The sequence below is a fragment of the Lutjanus erythropterus genome, chromosome 12 (genome assembly GCF_056507025.1).
Source record: "Lutjanus erythropterus isolate fLutEry1 chromosome 12, fLutEry1.hap2, whole genome shotgun sequence".
NCBI classification, from domain to species: Eukaryota; Metazoa; Chordata; class Actinopteri; order Lutjaniformes; family Lutjanidae; genus Lutjanus; species Lutjanus erythropterus.
In genome coordinates, this window is record NC_139328.1 from 15,691,905 (window position 1) to 15,716,790 (window position 24,886).

The 24,886-nt window shown below is 38.8% G+C and overlaps 2 protein-coding genes across 2 annotated transcripts in view; one reads left to right on the top strand and one right to left on the bottom strand.

Annotated features, from left to right (window-relative positions):
• The first annotated feature begins 6,356 nt into the window (after window positions 1-6,356).
• On the top strand, window positions 6,357-10,988 carry myl13 (myosin, light chain 13). Its single transcript, XM_084731414.1, has 5 exons — window positions 6,357-6,542; window positions 9,180-9,207; window positions 9,538-9,687; window positions 10,330-10,503; window positions 10,598-10,988. Exons 1-5 carry the CDS (start codon window positions 6,438-6,440, stop codon window positions 10,702-10,704), a joined length of 564 nt encoding a protein of 187 aa, XP_084587540.1. The 5' UTR covers window positions 6,357-6,437; the 3' UTR covers window positions 10,705-10,988.
• Window positions 10,989-19,233: 8,245 nt separating this feature from the next.
• The window catches only part of crhr2 (corticotropin releasing hormone receptor 2), a 47,389-nt gene continuing 41,736 nt past the window's right edge, over window positions 19,234-24,886 (bottom strand). The window contains exons 10-12 of the mRNA XM_084731482.1: window positions 22,347-22,482; window positions 21,742-21,783; window positions 19,234-19,572 (exon numbers count right to left, since the gene is read on the bottom strand). Coding sequence (XP_084587608.1) covers window positions 19,432-19,572; window positions 21,742-21,783; window positions 22,347-22,482 — 319 coding nt within the window. The 3' untranslated portion in view covers window positions 19,234-19,431. The remainder of the gene's footprint in view (window positions 19,573-21,741; window positions 21,784-22,346; window positions 22,483-24,886) is intronic.

Below are 24,886 nucleotides of genomic sequence, written 5' to 3' on the forward strand. Positions count from 1 at the left end.
ATGTAAGTAAAAGGGTTGGGCCAAGACTGGAACTTGCACCTGCTTCCAAACTGATGGGCAGGCATTTGAATTAGATAACAACTGCCTCTAAGATATTAATGCTTTCTGCTGCTTCTGCTGGTTGGTTTAGTTTAGAATAGGTTGTAAAAAGCAGGAAACAAGCCCGTATTTTAAATATGATCAACTGTGAAACAGACAAAATGCTCAGTTTAAATTCATAACTCTTAACTTTTTAACCATATATGTAAATATATATCAGGTTTATGTGGTTTATATGAGTAATGGTTAATTTTTTTTGTACCGATTGAAAGATATCATATAACATATCTCATTGATATTCAACTCTGCTATTTTATTGAGATCAATTGGCATTTTACATCTGTGGTTATTTCTGTTCACACGGTGTGACAGTTGATCAATTCTAATGAACCAGGCTGAGGCTGGGTGTATTTATTTATTTAAATAAACCGTGGGAAAAGGCTGTCTTTATTATTTATTTAAACACAAGTGATAAAACATGTATTATATAATGCTGTGTAGCTCCATTTAAAGACTGATGAGCATTTAAATTTGCAAACAAGCCATTGCAACAATGCAAAAACTGACATCAGCCAACCTGAAACTGCTCATGCTCAAAAAGATAATGTACAAATGACTAGTTTAAGAATCAGAGTTTAATCCTATGGCCTATGGTTCATATTCAACATTCAAGATTTGATAAAATTATCGACTGAGTGATTTACAGAGAGAATATGCAGGATTTGTCAGTTACTGTTTGTAAATGCACCATTCAAAGTTGGCCACCTTTCCCAACCCATTTTCATCCCAACTTGTCACACACCAACATTTTGTCACCTCTCCTTGGCATGTCGTACCGAGGCACAAGGTCTCCTTTCGCAGCTGAATGAGGCTCTGCCTGAAAGCCCTTTTAACTCATGGTTAAAGTTGTGGCAGTTCTGTTTAGACACAAAAAATACCTGTTTAGGATAAGACCACATTTGGGGTTACAATAAGTAGGTTACGTTACATATGTCACATGACAATGCAACAGCAAGATAAAAGTTATGACAAAAGTCACATGATGCACACGACTCCTGCATGAAAGTACTGCATTTGTCTGAGCCATCCTCCGCCCCCACCTCCCCTATCCTTGAGCTTTCTTCTTCTTTATACAGTGTCGAAAGCATCACATGCATCACTTGCAGCCACTAATGGGTAGTGTCCGCACTCTTGGTGTGTAAGTCACTGAAGGGTGGTGACATGAGTTGGAAATGAGAATGTATGAGTATAGTCCAAGTGTTTCACATTTTTAAAGTACAAATAAACAGGCCCACACTCCTGCATGACACTAGATTTTGTATAAATACTGCCGAACTGATCCTCAATCTTCTGTGCCAGTGTGTATATGTGTGTGCATATCTCACTGTAGCTCTCACAGACAGAGAGCAGAGGAGAGAGACAGAGACAGAGATATAACTGTTGGTCACTACGTTTTTGTAGTCCTGGCCTCACCCCCACTGAGCTGTATTGGTTGAGGGCTGCACACCACTGTGACTGGGCAGAGTCTCTGTGGATACAGACACCACCACACAACTCTAATGGGACATAATTGATTATTGACAGGAATTATTGTCTATAGTTTATATATTAGTATGCCTTTAACATTCTTGTTGTAACAGTCAGTTTCAGAGTTACTCCTTTTCATCATCCATCTCTTCCACCTGAAAATAGGACTTCTGAAAGCTTTCGGCTGCAGATTTCATGTTAAATGATTGTAATATTGTTGTATCAGAATTGCACTTCCCTGCTTTTATCCAGGCTGTTTCAGCACAGTGCAGAAAAGGCTACAGCTGCAGTGAAGGTCGTCTGATGGGTCCAAATAACAATTGGCATTGTACACAGATTGGAGGCTTTCCAAGGTACATACCAGGCAGACAACAGACAAACTCCAAAATAGCAAACTGCACAGGTCTTGGATGTTTTAAGAGCTTGACTGTATACAGTTGGTCATGTTGTGAATTGTTGCTGCAGCCTGTCAATGGCAATCACCTGGTGGGATCTGAAAGGGGGCTGGCGCTGAGCTATGCAGTCCATTTATACTCGGACTGACATACCCAGTTTCCGTCTGTGTCTCTATGTAGGTTAGCTCCAGCCAAACACTGACAACTCCAGTCATGTGCTGTTTGAAAATAACGAGGGACAAACTGCAGCCATGACTTATTATTTCTCCAGCACGTACTAATCTGGTGATTATTTTATGCTCCAGTGTCGCATCTCGTCCACAGCAGACTGTGAGACGGAGCAGGAGAAGCAGGGCGAGCCTAATTATTTTATGTGTGTGTTACTCTTAACTGCATCGAAAGGATGAGCTTCACTTGATCTTAGTTTATGGTTTAATGTCTTCTCCTGCATCAATGAACAACATCAGCCTGCTATCACATATCAAGATGTCTGCAACAATCACAAAACAGCCCTGGCAAATCCGCAACGATGAGAGCTACCATCTTGGTCCAAAACCCATGTTGCATCTGACATAATCTCCAATAATGCTGACTTAAAGGACCAGTGTGTACAATTTAGTGGCATCTGGAGCCTACATGTTGCAAGCACCTTGTTTCACCCTCCCCTTCCAAGTGTGTTGGAGAACCTATGGCAGCCCAGCCTGTTCTCATTCCTAACCTGTCAAATACCAACAATTTGTCGCTTTGCACTTCAAACATAGTATACTGTGAAAAACCGAAGCCAAAATATGCTGGATACAAGTGCTGCTGACAACATTTGGAGTCTGAACAGTAGTGATCAGCATTGGAGCCACGCTTTACGTTTTGGCTTCACTTCTGGGGATCTCTTATAATGTCCATTTTTATATATACAATCGATGATCAGAAACCTTGAGTGGATGCAGGCTCTTGGATCTTACATCTTACATCTCTGTTTAGCTCATAAAGGTTTGCATTTGATTGACAATGGATATATTTTGTTTCAATCATGCCTGACAGCTAATTTCATTACAATGAAATTATCATGTTCCTGAACCAACTGCTGTTTTTTCCTAGCCTGTCATTACATAGCAAAGGATATCTCACAGCTCCATCCACATCCACATTGACCTAAAAGTCTTTACTTTTCTTTGTCAACAGGGAATCAAAAAACTCATTTATCTCCTCTGAAGAAAGCTGGGTTTTAAAGGCAAATGACTGACTTTGAAGGTAAAAGACACTCTGTATTGACATAGCGTGGACTAAATATAGCACTGACGTAATATTGGGTTAATTTTAGCCTGGACCAATAGATAGAAAACCACTCAACAAAGGGGTTCAGTATTGAATGCTTTATTGATTGAGTTTATTATGGTTTAGCAGACAAAAGCAAAACAATCCAAAGGACAGCATCTTAAAGTGAAAATACTTATTTCTAACATAATCAGTAGCCCAACAATAATATAAAAAACACCAAAAACTGGGCCATAAAAATCCACTGGTACTGACTAATGTTAATCCAGTATTACAGTGATATATTGATTTCCTTTTCATAATGAAAAGCAAAGACTTTTCAGTCAGGGTGGATGATGACTGAATTATTTTAGTGTATAAACATAAGACAAATGTACTGTGTGTGTTGCAGCACTGCAGTCCCAATAAATAAAACACGCTATGGATCCGGTTCCTGAGAATGGATTTGCCAAAACTCTGTTTGCCACTTGACTGTTTGTCACTTTAAACACATGAAATGGGTGGGAGTCCATTCTTTAAATACAAGCTCAGAGCAGCTGTTGAGTAACATCTGTCAGTGCAGAGACAAAGAGATGTAATGAAGTCTGTGCCATTATAGATCCTCAGTCTGTTGAAGGAGAGAATAGATTATTAGGCACATTGAGACGAGATGAAAAATTCATTCAAGTGCAAGAATTTATATGTATCACTTTATTGTAAATGGGCTGACAGGAGATATGGCTTGATCAGCCATGGAAGTTGCAGAAGAGAAATTGTTTTCTTTTTCTGTACCTTACACTGCTGTTTATTCATGGATGGATCATATTTCATCCTCTATACGTCAAGGACGAGATCAAAATAGATCATAGCACCTGCACACAAAATCAAAACGTCCTTTTCAATCCACGCTGCACACACCCCACCCACTCCCCCGAACTGTAAGTCTTTAACTACAGTACACAATATTTCATTCAGTCATACAAATATTTCTTTTTAAGCAAAGGACCCCTGATAAGAGAGACCAACTCATGCATGTCCCTTGGAATAATTTGTAAGCTTTTCTTTTTTTTGCACAACTTCTTAATTAGAATATGTTTTGTTGAACTGTAGAGCCTTTTGAAAAAAAAAAGATATAATGATAATTGAATAAACCTGAACCACTGAACCAAGTGACTCAGTCATCGCAATTATGGTAATTATGATTATTATTTATGTCTTCAGCGTACCTGCTGTCATGAAAATAGATGAGCTGCCTGTCATCCAAGGAAATGGCACATCATCCTTGGTAACACTTTGATTATTGCCTTGAAAAAGGTTTTAAAAGCTCTTTTATTAAAAACAAAACAAAACACATTGTATTTACGGTATCATGTCTTACTGTTAGATTTTATTGTTACACCCTTCAAAGGACTTAATATCGCAGGACTTTGTTTGATTTATTGCAAAAATTTCAAGTTCAAGTTTAATGCAGCAGCATACAGAAATGCTTTATGATGCAGACAAATACCAACAAGAAAAAAAAGGTAGAAGTAAAAGTGAAACTAAACAAAAATGTATTGAAAATGGCTGTTTCTTGCTTTACGACTAACACTGAATGCTCTGTTGTCTCTATTGTCTTGTGACTGCAGAAGTCTGTTGGGTTTATAGACTGGAGGCACGGCAGATAAAGTAACCTATGTACTTTTTAAAACAGTTTTTCTAAGTAAATACACAAGTTACAGTGTGGACGCACTGTAACAAATGTTATTAGCAAGAAAAGTTCACTTAGAAGGATGAATGAAACTCTCAAAGGACCAGTGTGTACGATTTAGTAGCATGTAGGGATGAGCTTGCAGATTGCAGACACCTCATTTAACTCTCCCTTTTCTAGTAGAGCTCGACTGATATATTGGTCAACTGACATTATCCACCTGATACTGACCTACAACAGCTAAATCAGTATATATCAGTATCAGCTATATCGCCATACACTTATATAAAAAACTTTATTATTTTTTTCTAGAGCCAGTGTTTGGTTTGTCTGTTCTGGGCTACTGTAAAACATGGTGGTGCAAAATGGCAGCCTCCATGGAACAGGACCTGCCCCTCTGTAGATATAGGCAATTTAGGTGATAATTTACTAATATTATATTAAATCATATTTTATAAATCCCCCTAAATCTTACACACTGCACCTTTAATTAGTATTTGTGAATTCTAAAAATCAAAGCAATTATCGTTGATTGATGTCAAACATGACCTTTGGAGGCTCCATTTTTTATTAATTTGTAAATCGATTGAATGTTTGCTGGAGTCGTTTTCATTCACATAGGATCTATATTTTAACAAGAACACCAAAAACATCACCCTGGCTGTCACTCTGTCTGCAAACACAGCCTCCATTCAAGTGTGAGCAGCAGCTTCATAAAGTGGCACTTAGTGTCATCCCAGATTACTTTCCTGACTTCTATGTTCTTGACGTTCATCTTCAGAAGAGGGTCATTCACATGTAACCACACTCGAAAGTCCCAAATCAGACAGAAACAGCATTCTGTGAGTCCTATTCTGGGCTGGATTTCATCTTAATGCTCTTCAAATCCCTCTGATCAGACCAGACAAATTGTCTTCATGAAGGCTTGTCCTGGCACATTGTGTTCATGGCGAATAATACCGTCTCGTTGGTCGCAATTCTGAATAATAATCAAGGAGGATAATTACTGGGCATTACAGTTCATCATACAGCATTTTCGAAATAATAATTTAAATAATTGCCCCCCCCCCCCCTTGTCCAGCAATCATCATTTTCTTCCTCGCCTCCTTACTAATAACCACCACACTTCACTGAACAAGGTCAACAGTCCAACATAAAGGAGGTCACACGAGGGCTCACTTGTGTTGGTTCTGGTTAACAGAAGGTTCCAGGCCTGGCTGGATTTCAGCCAATACAGTTTTGCATCATTCATATCCTGATGATGTACAGTGCACACACACACACACACACACACACACACACACACACACACACACACACACAATAACTTCTGTCTTAAATAGAAGCACAAAGCATATCCTTTTATAGTCTTCCCCCTATTGTTGGCCTCGTGGTTGGGTATGGGAGGGGGGCTGATGACACCTGTGAACAGGGGATAAAGGGACCCAGCCTTTAATGGGCCCCCTCCACCTCGCAGTGTGCCTGATCCTGCTGCTGTGTCGGTCCTCCCCACTGTCTCCTGAGAGCTTCCAGCAATGGCCCCCAAGAAGAAGGAAGAGCCCAAACCTGCAGCAGCACCCCCAAAACCCCCAGAGCCCGAGCGGCCCAAGACCCCGGAGTTTGACCCAACATCAGTGACGGTAAAATAAATCAAAAACAGCAATGTTAAGAAAATGTAGAGAATCTGTGAACTCACTGTACATTAAGAAAGATTAGAGTGCTTTAGGCTTTGAACAGTGTGGAAAAAAAATGAGACAACTCAAAATTTCAAGTCGTTTTAAATTTTGATCTTAAGTTTTGAAAAAAAAAACCTTTAATGTTATAGTTGAACAATGAAACAAAAAAATGCATTTCAAAATTCAGTCACAGTGAACTCTGACCCTTATTTGTCATTATTTGGCTGACAATTGGAATTAAATGGCTTTAATTGAAAACATTCAAATATTCACTTTTTGCTTCATAATTTTTGAAATACATTTTCTGGGTTTCCAAAGTTTTTCAAAATTTCACTTAACCTATCGATGTAAGTGAAATTTTCACTTCTCTTAACTTTTTCATTTTTACAGTGCACTGGAAATTGAAATAAAATATAGAGATCTTTTCAATAAAATTGTCAACATCGTATTCTATTTCTGTTTACTATTACTAATAGTAAATGCTATGCTTGTTAATAGTATTTTGGCTTTTTAACTTTAGTGCTTTCTATTTGTAACCATTTTTCTGCTGACTGTCTTGGCCAGGTCTGTTGAAAAAGAGCCTCTTGTTCCTAGTTGGAATCTTTGGCTTAAATAAAGGTTAAAATAAAATAAAATGAAGTGAAATGTCAATGGTTAGGAGCCAAGCTGGTGTTTAAAGAGCTTCAGAGACCCCATGTGACCTAAACTTGGCAGTGCAAGCCGAGCAGCATCCTTTGGAAATGGTTATGGCTGTTCCGGCAATTTTGATAATATTTATGGTTATGTTACCTCTTTATTAAGCTTTATTGAACAAAGTTTGTCATACAGTCAGGGCGGTGGTTCTCACACTGTGGTTTGGCAAATATAGAGTGAACTAAGCTGAATGAGGATGATTTATGTAAATAAAATTCAACTCAGATCCTTTTTCATTAGTTGCGTCCCCTGTCTTTGTTCCTGATTAATTAAAAAAACTGCAGGATGTGGGGCATAAACTTTTTTCGGCTTGTGAAGGCGGGCACACCAGAATAAGTTTTAGAACCACTGAGTTAGGAGGAGGTTCAGGGGCAAACCCGCTGATACCAGACATCATGGAAAGATCTTCTGCTGACTTGGCCCCTTCTCAATGGATAAATGTTTTCCTGGTCGAGCAAGCCGCCATGTTACAATGGAGCTCGGTTAAAGCCACAAAATATGATTTTCATTATGTCTGTGAATAGCAGACCACCCGTACCAATCCCTCTGAGGGCAAAAGGGTGGAAAAACCCGGAGGAAGAAAAATATAGATAATTATATCCATCGCCATCCATCTTTAAACATGCTTAGATAAGTGTTTGGATAATATTTTTACAAAGCTTCATGGAGGGGTTGGGGTTTGCAGATATCCAGACATCAGACAGAAACTGGGGGCACTATCTGACAGGAGTCCAAAGTAAACATGGAGTATAAATAGTCAACATTTGAGGATGGGTGGATAATCTAACAATGATTTAATTTTAGACTTAGAATAACACATTAAACAGGAGTGCAATGCAGATGGTAAGACTCAGTTGTCATAGAGATACAGTAGCTGGTTTAACAGTCTCTTTCTCTAGTATAGATCATGGAAATACTGCACTGTGTTGTACATGAAGGGCAAGGGCAAAAAAAAACAAAAAAACATTTACAGTGCACCAAAATGTGTGATGCATTTATGGTGAAACCATTACAATCCCTGGTTTAGATTAAAATTGTTACCACAACTCTATCATAAAACACTCAAGGAACTATTAACTATCTAACCATTTAGAAGCATATAGAGACCAGCAAATTGTCTAGTATGTAGGGCAGCCTATATGGCACAGCATCATGTTTTCTGCACTGGAAGGGCATCTAGAGGACAATTTATCTTGATACATCTACAAAAGGGGCATCACCGTCTTGTTTTCACTCAACAAGTTCTAATTTAATTCAACTCACAAGACTGACTTTTTTTTCTCCCTTTATTCTAATTGTTACTATTCAGCTTGCATGCTATGCTGTAAAACCGAGGGAGGAATTGCCCCTTTGTGAATTGAAACAATCTCCCATTTCTTAAGCCAAGCAAACCATTTGCAAAGCCACTGGATCATCTGAAACATGCATTGCCACAAAGCTGAAGACATTACTGTTTTTCCTAGCTCATGAAAAGTTGACATTTTGGAGTTGCATGGTTTCACCAGACTGGGACGATTTGCAAATATGCAGCAGAATGATTGTTAATCTTTGCACCTGTTGAGATCATATGTTAGATCCTGCTGGTGCAAGATTCTTTGCCACATATTGCATCTAAAAATAAACTCAGATGAAGTCAAATGACAGTAGCAGACAACACACATACTGTAAAAGGGGGTGTTGGACCGAAGGTCATTGATAAACAATGCACTGTGATCTGAACAGAGGCAGACTGTAACTTGATCTCTTAGAATGGCATGATAAGGGTGGAGGCAAAGTCATGGGTCAGGCTTAACGGGTTGCTCTCTAGTTTTTCTAATTCATTTACTCTGCTGTCAACCCATTCACTTGTCCTTTGAACTGTATTAATTCCTGAATGATCATCAGCATGTTTGCTTTGTGTCTTTTCAGCTGGAATTCACGCCTGAGCAGATTGAGGGTAAGCTTGTCTTTACAGTTGTCATTTTCGTATTGTGTGGACTGTCAGCTATTTATAGAGGGAATGAAGGCTCTGTGTGATCAAGCTCTTCATTAGTGTGTGAGATATGTTCAGCAACAGCTGATGATACAAGCTATTATTTTAAAGTTAACGCGTCTATCTAAGTCTATGCCTTTTAAGGAAAATAAATGCACACATCAGTGGAACACTGTTAGGTTTGAGGCTTCCACATCAGAGAGTTCTACCAAGAACCCAACATAAAGGGTTATACCTTGAACTATCTGTGACAGGTTTCATCCAGAACCTCTATTATCTTTTGTTTCTTCACAGACTTCAAAGATGCTTTCCAGCTGTTTGACAGGACACCAGCCAACGAGATGAAGATCACCTACGCCCAGTGTGGTGACCTTATCAGAGCTTTGGGCCAGAATCCTACCCAGGCAGAGATCATGCATGTCCTCGGAAAGCCCAAGGCTGAAGGTGCATTGAGTGGTTCCCCTTTTGTCAGTGGGCTTAGTCAGATTAATGCTAAAGGTCCAGTGTGTAAGATTTACAGACAGAATATGACAGACATGGAATACCTATCTAATATGCATATATCTACAGAGGGAACGGGCCCTCTTGGAGGCCGCCATGTTGCACCGCCATGTTTCTAAAGTAGCCTGAAAGGACAAACAAGACACTGGCATTAGATTCACAGACTACACAGTTTCTCCTACAAGTTTGCAATCTGCAAGCTCACAGCTAGTGGTTTCGCCGACTAGTCAACTATCAAAACCACAAGTCAACACTGTGTATCACTGGAGCGTATTTGTTCATCTTTGGTCAGCTATGTTAACTAAACAGATTGTAAGGTATTTATAGAAGGGAAGAGTCCAGCTATCCTTGTTGTGTTTTTACTGCGGTCAATCAGTCAAACTATCTTCAGGTCAGCAAAGCTTGCTCACATCAAAGTCAGCTACTTTTTGGGAGTAGTCGATGACTCCTAAAGTGTAGTAGTCATGAGTACCCCACTCACCCACAGATGCCACTAAATCCAACACATTGGTCATTTAATACTCCTCCTTGGCTCTGATTCTGTTTTTCCTTCCGTAAAGTCACCACTTTCATAATTTTCCACAGACATGCAGACCAAGATGCTTGACTTTGACCAGTTTCTGCCCATACACCAACACATCTGCAAGGCCAAGGACCGTGGAACATTTGAGGACTTTGTGGAGGGTCTGAGGGTTTTCGACAAGGAGGGGAATGGCACAGTCATGGGAGCTGAGCTCAGGCACGTTCTGGCAACACTGGGTGAGTTGGACAGTCTTACTGCAAATGATTTTTAGAGAGGTGTCAATTTAAGGATGAATACTGAGCTGACAGTTCTCCTGGTTTCTTCCTTCAGGTGAGAAGTTGAGGGAGGACGAGGTGGAGCAGCTTATGCAAAACCAAGAGGATGCTAATGGATGCATAAATTATGAAGCTTTTGTAAAATACATCATGGCATCTTAAAAAGGATACCTCATTTTCTGGTGCTACATCATTCTGCATCATTAAATCAATATGAGTCCACAATGAGTTTCTTTGTCAGTAGAAAAACAAGACCCTGAATTCTTGACCACAGAAGATCTGTATGTTTCTGTAAATCCCATCTTGTATATTTCTCATTTCCATGCAGATAGATCTATAACTCACTCACTTGTTTTTCTAAGACTGCATGTGTTGATGCTCTGCATACATTGCACATTACCCCTGTTCATATTGTAGATCATGGTAAATAAATTAATTCATTTGGATGGTGTTCTTTTTTTTTTTCTTTTTCCAAAACAATGCTCCTTAGCTGAGGTTTATTGTCTGTATCCTCCACGGGAGATAGTTTGACATGTTAGATAACTGATCAGCTCCACAAGTAATTAAAGAGGGAATTCATTAAACTTCATTAAGAAGTTGAAGTCTGGCACACTGTCACCACTGAGATCATTAGTAGAGAGACCTTTTAATCATGATCCTTTGTTACACATTGGTGCTAACAACCTCAGTGCTGACAGTGTGTGGTAATTAAAACTTTTTCCTTTGAATTGTTTCATTTTCTCACACATCTGTAGTATAAGCACAGGGTAAAGTTGTGGTCAAATTAATTTAATTATATATAATTTTACTTGAAGATTACGAACAGAGTATGAAGACTTGAAACAGTATAAAATCAGTCTAACTTTTCTGTATTCAAAATATGACAACCTATCTTTTTGTAATAAAGAAGACAGATCAAAATTCAAGTTCAAGGACCAGAGTTTCAAAAAATTCAAAACATCAGACAAAACATAAAATATTGCTGCATCAACCCAACACTCAGCATTAAAAGATAAAACAGTATGTGCCTCCATACACAGGCCTGTCATTAATAGTAGTAATTCTCATGACTGGCCAGCAGGGAGAGCTGTTGCTCAAATAATAATCCTTCATCATTCTAACCATAGTTTCCTTAAAATGCACACTGGGAGAAACATGTCAGTTCTTTGCTCAATGACTGAAGAATTAAAGAATTAAAGCTTGATTCAGACTGTTCACTGCTTAATAGATTCAAAGTTTTCTACATACAAATGAGAGCATAATAAATCTCTCAACTTCAGCTGTCACAACCCATTCATCCTGCTGGTGCCACAAAATTGAATGTCATTTACTTGTAAAACCGTTTTCTTTTTATGTCATCTAACTAATGGCACAGTTACAATCACATTGCTGATGAATTTATTTCTGTCAACACTTAAAACAGATGCATAATCAGCCTAATTAACATAATTGCTAGAAGTTTTTTCCCTCAGATATGGAAACCATGCATTCACTTTCCTCTGGCCTTTGATAATTATAGTAACAAAAATAATCATAATAATAATAATGAATTTTATTTGTGCAGCGCCTTTCATACAAGAAATGGTGCCCTGAGTGCTTTACAACAAAGAAATTATGCACCAGGTGCTTTAAATAAAAAAGAGAAAAAACATAAAAACAGGAATACAATGCCACATTTAATGTAAAATGAGATGAAGAATCAAAACTTGAATGTCCTGTCTGTCTTTTTTCAAACACACCTTTTCAGTTAAACTAAAACAACATTTGATACCTTAAATTGATGCATACTGTGCTGTTACACTGCTGTAAAAAGTCTGTGGTGTTCACAGTAGTTTGGTGTTTCATGCTAACTTACCACTTAGCTCACTGTGGTTTTCTAACTGCTACACTGTTAAAAAGGATTTGCATGAAATATCCGTTTCTTTGCTATGGGCTATCCTCATAGCTACTAAGAACGCCAGCAAATATCAGCATGTTCATGTTTGTGTAACTCAAAGTGTTTTGCTAGAGGCAACAGACAGTTAATTTTTCCTGTTTTATTTCTCCTCATGTAGCTTTGAGTTGAAACAGCTAACAGTATCATATTAGCTTATTTTAATTCTTCACTGAAGCAAGAGTATATGAACATGTTTATAAGCTATAGCATACCTTAAAATAGAAATGCTCTAGATGCTTTGTACATCATTTTACACATAGGGGAGACCGGGAATGGTAATAACACTTGTTGTTTGAGCTTCAGTAACTCAGTGGTTGTTCAAGCAAGATCTGTCAGACTTTGACACATCTATATTTAATTAATGCAAATGAATCTCACTTGGACATCTAGTGCGCAATCATAGTTTAAGTGAGTTAATGTCAAATACAAAAAGTTCAGTTGTTACAACCTACCCCATTACTGGGGCTAGATGTGACAGAGGTAATTCTTTCTAAAAGTAATTTTTATGATCATAGCATGCACAATGTTGTTCACATAGACATGCTAATTCTCCTGTGAGCTCAAAAAGAAAATGGGAGTATAATAATAATAATAACATGAATGCAGCATTTGATGGTCATGCTAGCAGTGTTACAACATTCCCCAGTCTCCCCTATCCCCAAAATTAGTATGGGTTTGGTTATACTCTAGAATTAAAACTGTGGGTTTTAACGATGCTTAGCATGATCGTTTAATGAGAAGCCTACCACCGTATTAGGGGATGAACTAATTTAGAAACAAATCCACTTAAACTATTTTAATTTGAACAATAATGTGACCTTGATGTTCAGAAATAGCTTTCCAAGCACCTCTCCTTCTCTGGCCAGCTGACATTCATCACACCACATAATCTTTGTCAGTCAGGTCTCCTCTTCCAGCCTGGGCATCAGACTATATATTTAGCCTTTATTTGCACAGCCAATTTTCCACCAGACCTCCAAGAGCCCACCAGTATATGGTTGCTGGGATATTTTGACTCTGCACAGGAGGAGCAATTCAGTGAAGCAGCAGTATCGTAATTCAATCATTTCCCTTAATGGGATTCTAGGTAAATAGCAATGCTGTTCTTGTTAAAGTGCACTTTAATCATGCTCAGTTCCCAAAGGCTCATCCTTATGGGGGAAATATAATGCTGATTTAAAATGTTCTCATTTGAAGTTCTGTGGTTAAACTTGATTAATTAGGCAGATATATTCAGCCTTCACCGTGCATTTTATTACCATAGGTTGTAACTATGGTATCTTGTTCTTTTGGCATTCCTCTGAGTCTCAGCTTCATTGTCACAGATATCAAGTAGGTCCATTAGACAGGCATCAGTAGAGTTATTTTCCCATTAGTGAATCATTTGTTGGCAGCAGATGCTTCCTGGAGGAAGGACTTTAGGTCTTGGTTTAGGTGAAAAATGCTGGATCCTACATTTCCCATAATGCAACCAACAATATTTTTTGTGAGACCCTCGCTGTGTTGTAAAATCTCAAACTCTACATCCCCAGCATGTAATGCAGGCAGGGTTTTAGAAGGCACAGAGGTAATGTCCTCAATATTTTTTTCTGGGAATTTGGGGGTTTAGCTATTTCAGGAGAGATTACACTACAATACTCAAATTGCATTGCTCTTAAGCTAACAAAATAAATAAATAAATGATCACATCGCATTCATTGGTGTGTGTAAACAACATTTAGAGCTTGAAGTTGATGAATAAAACCTCCCAAAAATAAAACTGGAGCAGATGAACAAATAATATGTCAATATTTCAAAAAATTAAAACATTTTTTGGTGTCTGGTTGGAATTTTCTGGCCTGGGATTGGGAACTGAGGCCACTGAGGGGACTCAAAACCTCAGTATTTCTAGCATACGGGCTGGGGCCCTGAACACTGGCTGTTTTCAATTAGTCTGCAAGCCAAGTACAAGACAGTTTGTTATTTCATACATACATTCATCAGATTTTTTTTGTCAGACTTGACAAAGCTCCTCACAGAAGATATCATACAGCTGTTTTCACAGGCTGAGTGGAACTCCCAATAACAAATAAACTAACCTTTACATTTAAAATCCACACGGTGCTCTTTTAAAGGATGTCTGAGGAGATCATCCTTTTTAACAGCAATAATTCCTTTGAGGGATAGTTCAGATTTTTAATGTGGGCTTGCCACTTAAATGAAAAGTCATATAAAGTCATTTTTCCTAGGTGTAGCATTACAAGTATAATATAAAACATTTCCCTAAAAAAAAAAACGATAAATTAGACTCATATAAACATAATCCCTTTCAATCATCATTAATGACCCTCAAGAAGTGTGTGGTTATGGCTGCATCTGCAGTTACCGACCCAAAACATCTGTATTTCACATCCTGGAAATGAGACAAATTCAGCTGATTCTACTTTTAAACTTAAACTGATTAAAGTAATTTTTAAGTGAATCTTTTTTATGTGCACTAAATTATGTTTTGCCAACCGCCGTCTTCTGCAGGTGATACACTGACTATGGATAAGTACCTCATACAACCCCACTTTAAAAAACAAAACTGAACTATCCTTTCAATTGTTTGGAAACCTAATCAACCAGTACTGTGGGAAACACCTCATCATATCATTATAAATGACGCAGCAGTGTTAGGACTGTACAGTAGCGGCAGCTTCAGGCGATCATGTCAGTCATTTATATCCATTTGAGTTTAATATAGACACTGAGGAGCTCGGGGCAAACAATCCACAATGAAGTGCAGATGTGCTGCTCGCCTCTGGCAATGGTACACTGCGGAACGTCGCATCCACTGTCCGCCTTTCATGCTGTTGTCAACCATCAAAAGCATTAATTGTCACAACAAGCCTTTATTAGGTTGCATCAGAGTCTCAGCTAATTGTTTGGGGATGTACAACTCATCAAGTCCTCGGGGTTTTGGGCACAGACAGCAGTTTCTGCTCCACTTCACTCCAGCCTGGCCTGAAATGTATTAGAACTGTATCTACATTCATATTACATAACCCTGAGCCTGCACTCTCTCAGGGCATCTCCACTACCATCACTGAGAACTATATTTACAAGTAAGACAATTACATGCCACAGTGCCAGTGAGGCTGCAGCAGCCTACTCTATTATATGAATAATTATTTCATTGAGTCATTGTAAGACTGCTGCGTTTATTTCATGTACTGCTTGGAGATAGAAAAGTAAACAGCAAATGAATCAACTAAACAGATCCCATTAGTGCAATCTGTATCTAATACTGGATTGCCCAGTGTAACTGAATAGACATAATGCATCATATAATCTGTCAACACGGATCACTGTTGTTTACTAGAGTCCTTGAAAATATGAGACCTTTAACATGAAAAGCCACAGAGCAAAAATATATAGAGTATAATTTTATTTCAAATATTTTTTTTTTCCTTCACATGTGCATGTACAAATGTATATCAGTAACACAATGGTACATCATTTACAGAGACATTAGCTTCCTTTGCACAAAAAATGCATTTTGTTTGTTTGTAAGGCAACATGGGTGGTTCAACAAATAGTTTTCCATAAAATCAGTACGTCAAATGTATCCATGTACTGTAATAAGTTAACAAATCTGACATCACACTGCGTTGAATACATTTTGTCATGTACAATAAATGGTGTAGAAAATAAAATCAACAAGATTTGGTCTACAAAGTGCAGTGGCAACAATAGAAATATGTAGACAATAAAAACTCTGGATGCTGGTAAACATGGTTTGTCTCTTTGGTGAGTTTGAAGAAATGGTCTGTTTTCTATTAGGTAATGTTCTTTTTGTGTTTACATAACATGATGAGGTCATGGAAGGGTGTGCAGGAAAAAAAGCTGCACGCGTTGAGATACTGACTGTATATTGAAATATTTACATCAAAATCACTTTGAGATAATGACTAGTGTCAGTCCAGTCGAGCATCACATTAACAACAACAACAAAACATATATTCTGTGATGTAACAAAAAAGTACAAAATATGAATATGAAATATACATTTCAGAGTAAGGAGTGATGAAATATTTTATGTTCTATACAACATCTTTACCTTTTACCTTTTAAGATCCTATCTCCACTGCAGTTCCAGTGGATTTTAACCCTGATAAAAATTATCAAAAAATAAAGAAATAAATATAAATAAACAAATAAATACTAAATAAATAAGTAAAAACAAACATTTTTTTAAAAAAGTTAAACATTTTGGTAAATTTGTGAATTTGATTCCTTGCTGAGAGCTAGATGAGAAGATCAATAGAGCGCTGCAGGAATGACATATTTTTGTAGGCTAACACAGGTATTAGCATTGCTACGGTTCCCTTCCCTTTTGGATTACTGCAGAAAATAAGCTCTTTGGTAAACAAAACATTGCAAATTTTAAGGACTGACATATTTTATGTTGTAAAAAAAATATGAAAAACTCTTAAGCTTGTGTTGATCACAAACCTTATTTTAGGCAAATAACCAAAGAGCCATCAAAAAAACAAAAAAACAAAACAAAACAAAAAAGACTGAAACGAGGAAACCAAAAATGCTAATATGCTTACTCATTTCTAGGTTTTAGGACTTTACATTCTATGCTGCTCTAGTGACTGTGAGTGTGTGAGTGCCAGAATCCTGTTAGCTTAGCTTAGCATGAAAAGGCTCGTGAAAACAAGGGAAAACAGCTAGCCTGGCTTGGTCCTGAAGTCACAAAATTCACCCACTGACACCTGTGAAGCTCATGTAATAACATGTCGCTTCTCATTTGTTTAATCCATAATAAGACCAAAGTGTAAAAACAATCATTTGCAAGCCAGCAAGCTAACTGTTTCCTCATGTTTCTGGTCTTTATGCTAAGCTAAAATAACTGGCTGCTGGCTATAGCGCCATAATTAACACATAGGAGAGTACTATACAAATCTTCTCATCTAACTCTTGGCAGAAAGCTAATAAACGTATTTCCCAAAACGCCAAACTCCTTTCAAACATTCTCAGTTGTACCATCTGACAGACACACAAATGAGCATCTGCATCAAAACTTAAGCTTGCAACACAACACAGACTGTTTTGAATTCTCTGTAATCCTTTTGAAAGGTAACATGTCATCTCCCCTCTTCACCCTTTTGCAGAAAACAAAAGTATTTTTGAGAGTTTGCCATCGCAGATCGTTGCTGTTCTCATTATTGTGTGAGCAGCCCGGGCAGATGTAAGAGTTGGCAATTGGTGCTCACTTCATCAAGCTTCTCTCGTCTCTTGAACCAACAGCTTAGTAGTGACACTGATTACTGGAAAGCCACAAGGATTTCATAAAGCCAAAAGAATTTAATCTGCTTGCACTGTGCATACATGATAAGTCCATGCATGGTACTAACAGAAACATATATATTACATAAATGGCTTCAAATCACTTGCCCAATTCTACAAGTATGTAATATATAGGCCAATATCTGTGTCCGTTTGGAAGAGAGGTTTAATTTGAAGCCGCTCATCCAGCAGCCTCAGGGAGTTCAAACACACAACACATTAAATTGCCCTTTCTGTTCACACATTCTGTCTCTGAGAAGAAAAAAACAACAGAGGGCAATTGCAACATAGTGTCTGAAATAAATAGCTGGAACAGAGGGGAAGCTTAGCTTGTGAACTGCTTTAACAACACATAATAGTTCAGAACTGGACTGAACATTGCAGACTTCAAGAAGAAGACTCAAGTTTCTCTGAGGACACATTAAAAAGTCTCCATTACAATGGCTTGTTTGTATAAAATTTGTATATTTTGTATCATTTGTATATAGTCCGTATCGCCATGTGTTTTAAAGGGACAGTTCAGATTATTTGATTTGGGTTGTATGAGGTACTTATCATTAGTCAGTGTATTTTTTTTTACAGCAATTGTCGGTCAGTACGCCCTCAGTTTGGAGAAGGTAAGAGGCACCAGCACAAAAGCTAAGCAATGTACTGCTGCGGACAGGATAGTCAACAAAAGGTATTTTTGCCACCTGAAATAAAAAAAAATCACTATCAGTTTAAATAGCACAGCTAATAATAACATGAAAAAATACAGTTCATTGACAGCACATAAAAAAGGGAGTTATCACTGTGTATCGATAAGTACCTCATACAATTACATTTCTAATAATAATAATAATAATAACAATACAAGCTATCCCTATAAGGTCAATCCCATTTGTTCTCTTAACACAAAGTTATTTATCTCTCTTTTCACAAGAGAGAGCAGTGCCTCTTTTGAATCTTTTGCCTTTTATACTGTATAGTTTTTGATATTTAATTCAGGTGCAGCTTCTTCTTCCCCAAAGCCTCTTTCCAAGCAGCTGTTGATGCCACAGAGCAGTTCGCTCAAAGAGCATTTTTGCATTTTGATATTCATCGTACTCAGTAGAAATGGTTTTTTACTGCAACATTTTGAGTGCATCTTGGCACATGTATCGGATTTAATTGCAAGTGTTCAGTGTCGCCTTCCCACTGAGTAAGAATGGAGCAGATGCCTACAAGTGTGTGAGCTGCTGCAAACCTGTAGGACTATCTTGCTCCATTAATAACCACTGAGTGGTAACATGACAGCGATAAGATCACTGTAAGATCAGATGGTAAGACTTGCTGCGATGTGACACTTTGATGACGATGTATGTACTTTAAACTCTCCAGAAAAACTCAAACCCTGTATCTCATGTACAGTATATTATGGGAGGTAAATCCTCCAAGAATCTCATGCGTCCAATCACCTCACAAGCACTTTTAGATGCCTTTACTTGTTTTCACCAGACAGCAGAAATTGCCCGGCTCTTCAGTCACACTGGACACACTGTGGCCTCATTGGAGGAATCAGTCTGTTCTGTAAATCACTTCATTGTTTGTACTGGACAAAAAAGATTAAGTCTGTTCCCTTAGAGGTTGTACTGGAGATTATGTGCTTGCTCCCACGGTCACACAGCTGTGGTCTGTTTGATGCTGTGGAAGCTGATCCTGGTTGGAGATGTAGGGATGGACATGGCTCGTGCCACTCGCACTCGAAGGGCGTGGTTGTCCTGCCAACGGTGCCACCGTTTCCTCACTGCAGAACGGACCTAAAATGTTGATGATAAATACGATATTATTTTGGATTTAGATTATTTGCCATAATGTCCCAACCATCCAAGGTAGACTAATCATGAGCTATGGTATGTTTACTGCACACGTTAACTGGTAGTTCTGTTAGCAGCCTGGCTAGTTAGGTAGCTAACATCAGTCGCATTAATCATTATGCTGTTATGCCACAATGAATATAATACATATACACACACAACACAAAATACACATATTACTGTTAATCACAATATAAACACTGCAATGTTTGTTTATATGAATTAACCCCCCTATGTGACAAAATTTACATTTATGAAGAAGCATTATCATTCACAACAGTATTGTTCATTTGCTTTTTTTTTTTTTTTTTTTGCCACTTTCTAATCCTTTTTCTCTTTCTGAATCAAATATTTTATGGTCATAATTCATCTTGTAGTTAGTTGGCTTGGTTCCAGGCTTAAAATGCTTTATGTAAGGATTTTCTGAAATGTCAGTGGAATAAATTAATGTGAAATTCTCTTCCAGAAAACTTGAAAATGTGGGTGGTCGCTATTGAGCTCTACACCATTCTTACAGTGGGTCGGTTTATTAAATATAAAGCTGCAATCCTGAAACAGACATAGATGATAATGGAAATTTAACAGGTTGGTCTCATGTTTTACTTAAACATCACAATTTGGCAATCTTACTTGGTTTGATATTGTAACTTATCACTGCTAACACAGATACGCAATTTTGCTTTAAGGATGATGGTAGGCAGGGGCTAAATTGAGATTTGTTACGTGGGCAGCTTGAGAAGAAGGATGTGGGCTGATGCATAATGAAATTCAGAAGACGACGCATCTCACTCGCTTGCTGTCTTAGCTGGGTTAGCTTAGCCTTTGGTGCTTCTAGGTGATTGGATGATACCAGGGGCAGTGATTCTCTCAATGTCTGCTGCACTAAATCCAATCACTGTGCTTCCTGTTTTGATGTTACTGAATACATTTCTGTCATAGGTTAAGCCCCGGACAGCTCCGGCCCAAATTAAGATCTGCTGGTAGGTGGATTTCTTTTAACAGCCAAACTAGCTATTCCTTCTCTGGCTTTCTTGCCAGGAGTGAAATGAGAAGACTGACTGAAGCTATTTTCAGGAGACAGTTAGCTTAGCATGAGGACTAAAGTTGGCTCTGACTAAAGGTGAAAAAATCTGCCTCCCAGCACATCTGAAGCTCACTAATTAACACATTACATGGTGCTTGTGTCAGTGTACAAACAACAAGTTGTGTCAGAGCTAGGCTAGCGTTTTTACCATAATTATCTGCTGGGTGTAGCTTCATACTTAACAAATGGGGATTGCCCATTCTGACAGCCCATCATTCCAAAACCCCAAAAGTCCAAAAAGTGGCCAATTGGACCAAAACCCCATTGCTCCAAAGGCTCCACTGAACTAACAACTGCAGGGACAGTGTGTTCTTTTGGAGCAATGGACCTTCGTCGGAAAGAGATTTTGCTTTCAGGACTGTGGGTTTTTTGAACTTTTGGCAAAAAAAGCAAATAAGCATATTTCCCAAAACTCTCCTGTCTGAGACTACAGAGAGAATATGAGATAAAGATGTATGAGATATGAAATGTGAAGGACAAGGTGAGAATATATTGCAAATAACCTCCCTACATCTATGAGTTAAAAATTCCAAACTATTCCTTAATGCCACCATAATCACTGCCGACAATGACAGTCTTTAACTTGTATTACTAATTATTCAAGAGGGGTGACTCAAACTCTCCTCTGTACAAATTAAGCACCTCTCCACCCCCGAGTCTCAGTTATTTGAGGGTTGGATGAGAGCAGTAAAATGATCCTTCATTTTTCACTTACTGACAAATGTGTAATTCTTATAACAGCATTAATGACTTTCAAACAACTGAAATTCCAGAAAATTTGCTTTTATTTTAATGGACCATCATCAAAATGCTACAGTTTCATTATGGAGACCAAAAGCTACCTGATCCCACCTCTGCTTGAACTTAGCAAAAATTGTAACTAGGAGTTAAGTTAAGGAAAAAAAAAACACCACTAAACTAATCAAATACTTCCATGTGCAGCTTTATTAACATCATACATCAAGACAGACTTTGAAGATTTAATTAAAATCATAAATACAGACTTTTGCAAACCTCCATTGACTCACCTCTCCATTTAGAAAGCAGTAAAACACAGACACGAAGAACCCCTGCAGAATAACACATAGAACTATTACTAGCAGTTGAAAGTGCAGCTGTATTGTATAATGACACCCTAATTAGACATCAGAGAATTCAGATATTGCAGTCATGAGAGGAAAAGGCAAAAGAAATTAAGCATTCAATTTTGGAAACACATTTTACCATGCCAAATATAATTCTTGATGATAAAGACGCTCTGCTTGAAATGCCTTTTTTTCCCCCCTCCCACTCAGTCTCACATTTAAGTGCAGCAGATAGAAAGATAGAAAAAAATGTCCAGAGAAGAGAAATCATGCCCACATGGCCCTGTTAATCCTGTCAGCTGTGAACATGAGGCAGGGGCGCCATATTGTGTGTAAGCACAGCCAAGATGCTACTTCACATCAACGTCCCACAAGAAGGCTCATAACCTGAAACGTCATCCTGAGAGAAGTGAGACTGCTCTGCGATAACACGCATTAAGAAATCAGCATGACTCACTTTGTATACACTTTGTGTGTGTGTGTGTGTGGGAGGGGGGTTGTCGAGCACTGGCCAATGTGTCATTCTGTATCATTTTCTGTGTTCTCACCTGAAAAGACTGCAAAAAGGAGTTGAAATAGATGAAAACAATTTGTGAGATGTCATCCTCCCCAGGATTCACAAAGAAGAGCATGTAGGTGATGCCCAGCAGAGGTAGCAAGACCAGTGTTGCTTTCACGGCTTTTCTGTGAAGACAGGGATGGAACATCAGCTGCTTTGCTCATAGAGTTACTATAAAAAGAACTTGGATTTCATCTTTGGTGATTTTGGCATGATTCAGTGTTAGAGGAAAACACTGGAAAACACACACACCAACGCTTTGCTTAACAGAAAAAACAACACAGAGAGAAGGGACAAAGCCTAGTTTGCCATATGGATGTCACATTCTATTGAGCCACTTTCTATTAAAGGTTTATAATTAGTACATGACGACACTTATATTCAAAGCTCTTTACAACTTTTTTGCTATCTATTTCCACATCCTCACGCATTGATGGCAGCGAACCACCATTCAGTGCGCTGAATATGGCAGGAAAGGAATACAGTATTCATAAGTAAATTTTCATAAGTGTATTGTCACCTGAAAATGAGAATTCTAGATTCATTTTCATTCATTTGTTGTCCATAACCACATATTCTTGACAGGTTGCAGGGGGTGGAGCCTATCCCAGCTGACATTGGGTGAGGGCAGGTTACACCCTGGACTAGTCGCCTGTTCATCGCAGGGCTGACACAGAGACAGACAACCACTCACTCTCACATTCACACCTATGGACAATTTAGAGTCACCAATTAATTAACCTATTAATGCAATGCTGCATGTCTTTTGACTGTGGGTGGAAGCCGGAGTATCCAGAGAGAACCCACACGGACACGAGGAGAACATGCAAACTTGCACAGCTGGGGGGATTTGAACTCAGGACCTTCTTGCTGTGAGGCAGCAGTGCTAACCACTGCACCACCGTGCCACCCCTAGAATCGTAGAATCAATAGAGGCCTTTATATCTACAGATGGCGCAGTCCACTTGGTTGCTTCCAGATGGTAACCCGCAACAGTTCTCACAAGAGTGATTATTTTAACCCAAACAATGATCTTTACCTCACCCTAACCAGTGTGTTTTGTCCCCAAATATGAGCAGATCTGAACCACAGCACCGTCACATTATAAAACATGGCGGAGAGGCTAAATTTACTCACTGGACACACATACCCAACATGCCCTGCAGGAAGACACGCCCATACTCTGCTCTGATTAGCTATACCCTTTCAGGCATGCCAGGCTTCTGCTAAAGCTGAAGGCTAACACTAAGCCATGATGCTAACTGGTGCTGTGAATTAGAGGAGAGGGAGGAGAGTGGCTCAGCCACAGCAGCTCACTGTTTTTTGTTCCCATTGTTCTGCAAAGTCTGCTTCCCCAATCGATATGTGTTTCCCTTTACATTGTCCCCAACCCAGCCTTATCTTTGACCCTTCGAGACCCATCTCTCAGCCAGCTCACAGCGGGGTCTGTGCGTGTGACTGGCCAGCTGTTGTGCCAGATTTCTGGGTAGGGTTAGGATAAGGTTGGGTTGAGGTTAAGGTAAGGGGAAACAGACTTTGCACAACCCTGGGAACAAAAACATGAGCTGCAGTGGGTAAGCTGCTCTGCTCATAGTCCTGACGAGTTCATAGTGCTGGTTAGCATCACAGTGAGCAAACAGTTGCATTTAGCAAACGCCCAGAAGGGTATAGCCAATCAGAGGAAGAGTAGGGGTGTGGTGGACCAGGAGGCATCTGCACCTCCAGGGAGCCAGTTTAGTCTCTCCCTCTTCCATGGAGTCTGTCATGTTGTTAAATATCTAACAAAGGTTCCCCTACACACCCTCCTGGCAGTTAGAGTGAGGCTATGGCCTGCTCTGCCTCTGTGGTTGCTCCCCTCTTCAGCCCTGGCAAACTCATCATTGCTGGTTGATATAAAACACATCATCACTGGTGCACCAGTGTGGAAATGTCACCACAGCACCAGATGTAAAAGTTTGGGGATACTGCGAAATACAGAGAGATTTACCTGGCAGTGACAGGCTTAATCAGCACTGTGTGAACTTGTTTGGCGAGGGCTTGAATGTGGACGTTCATTTATATGTAAATGTCCTGCACTCAAGCTTTAAGACTGCAGGTGTAAATAAATTGATTTGGGTTTAGAGGTTTTGCAGCTCTTTTCCAGACGGTAAGTGGCTGAAGTGTCAGTTTAAGCATTTTTTCTGGTTAACTAAAGAGCTGACGAAAAGCATCAGGAAACCAAAAATGTTTATATGAAGTTGGGCTTTTAAATATGAGAAGATATATTCCTTAAAAAATATGTTTCCTGTCCACAATCTTGACATGACGTGTAAGACATGCAACTGAAAGATTAGAGAAATTCCCATCCTGGTTGCATTTATCTCGCTGTTTATATTATTCATATAATTCTGGTAAAACGGGTGTCATTTTTGAAGAAACCATTATGCTCTATTTTTAGGTCAACAATTTATGCCTGGCTCTCCTGTCTTCTACTCACTTAAATCCGCAGGGCTCATGTCAGCATATCTGTCACACAACAACCGTAAATCC

Excerpts from the sequence above, each read along its gene's own strand:
- myl13 (XM_084731414.1), top strand. The coding sequence starts at position 6,438 with ATGGCCCCCAAGAAGAAGGAAGAGCCCAAACCTGCAGCAGCACCCCCA. Across the intron at positions 9,208-9,537 it reads CACGCCTGAGCAGATTGAGG|ACTTCAAAGATGCTTTCCAG; the intron begins GTAAGCTTGTCT and ends GTTTCTTCACAG. Across the intron at positions 10,504-10,597 it reads GCACGTTCTGGCAACACTGG|GTGAGAAGTTGAGGGAGGAC; the intron begins GTGAGTTGGACA and ends TTCTTCCTTCAG.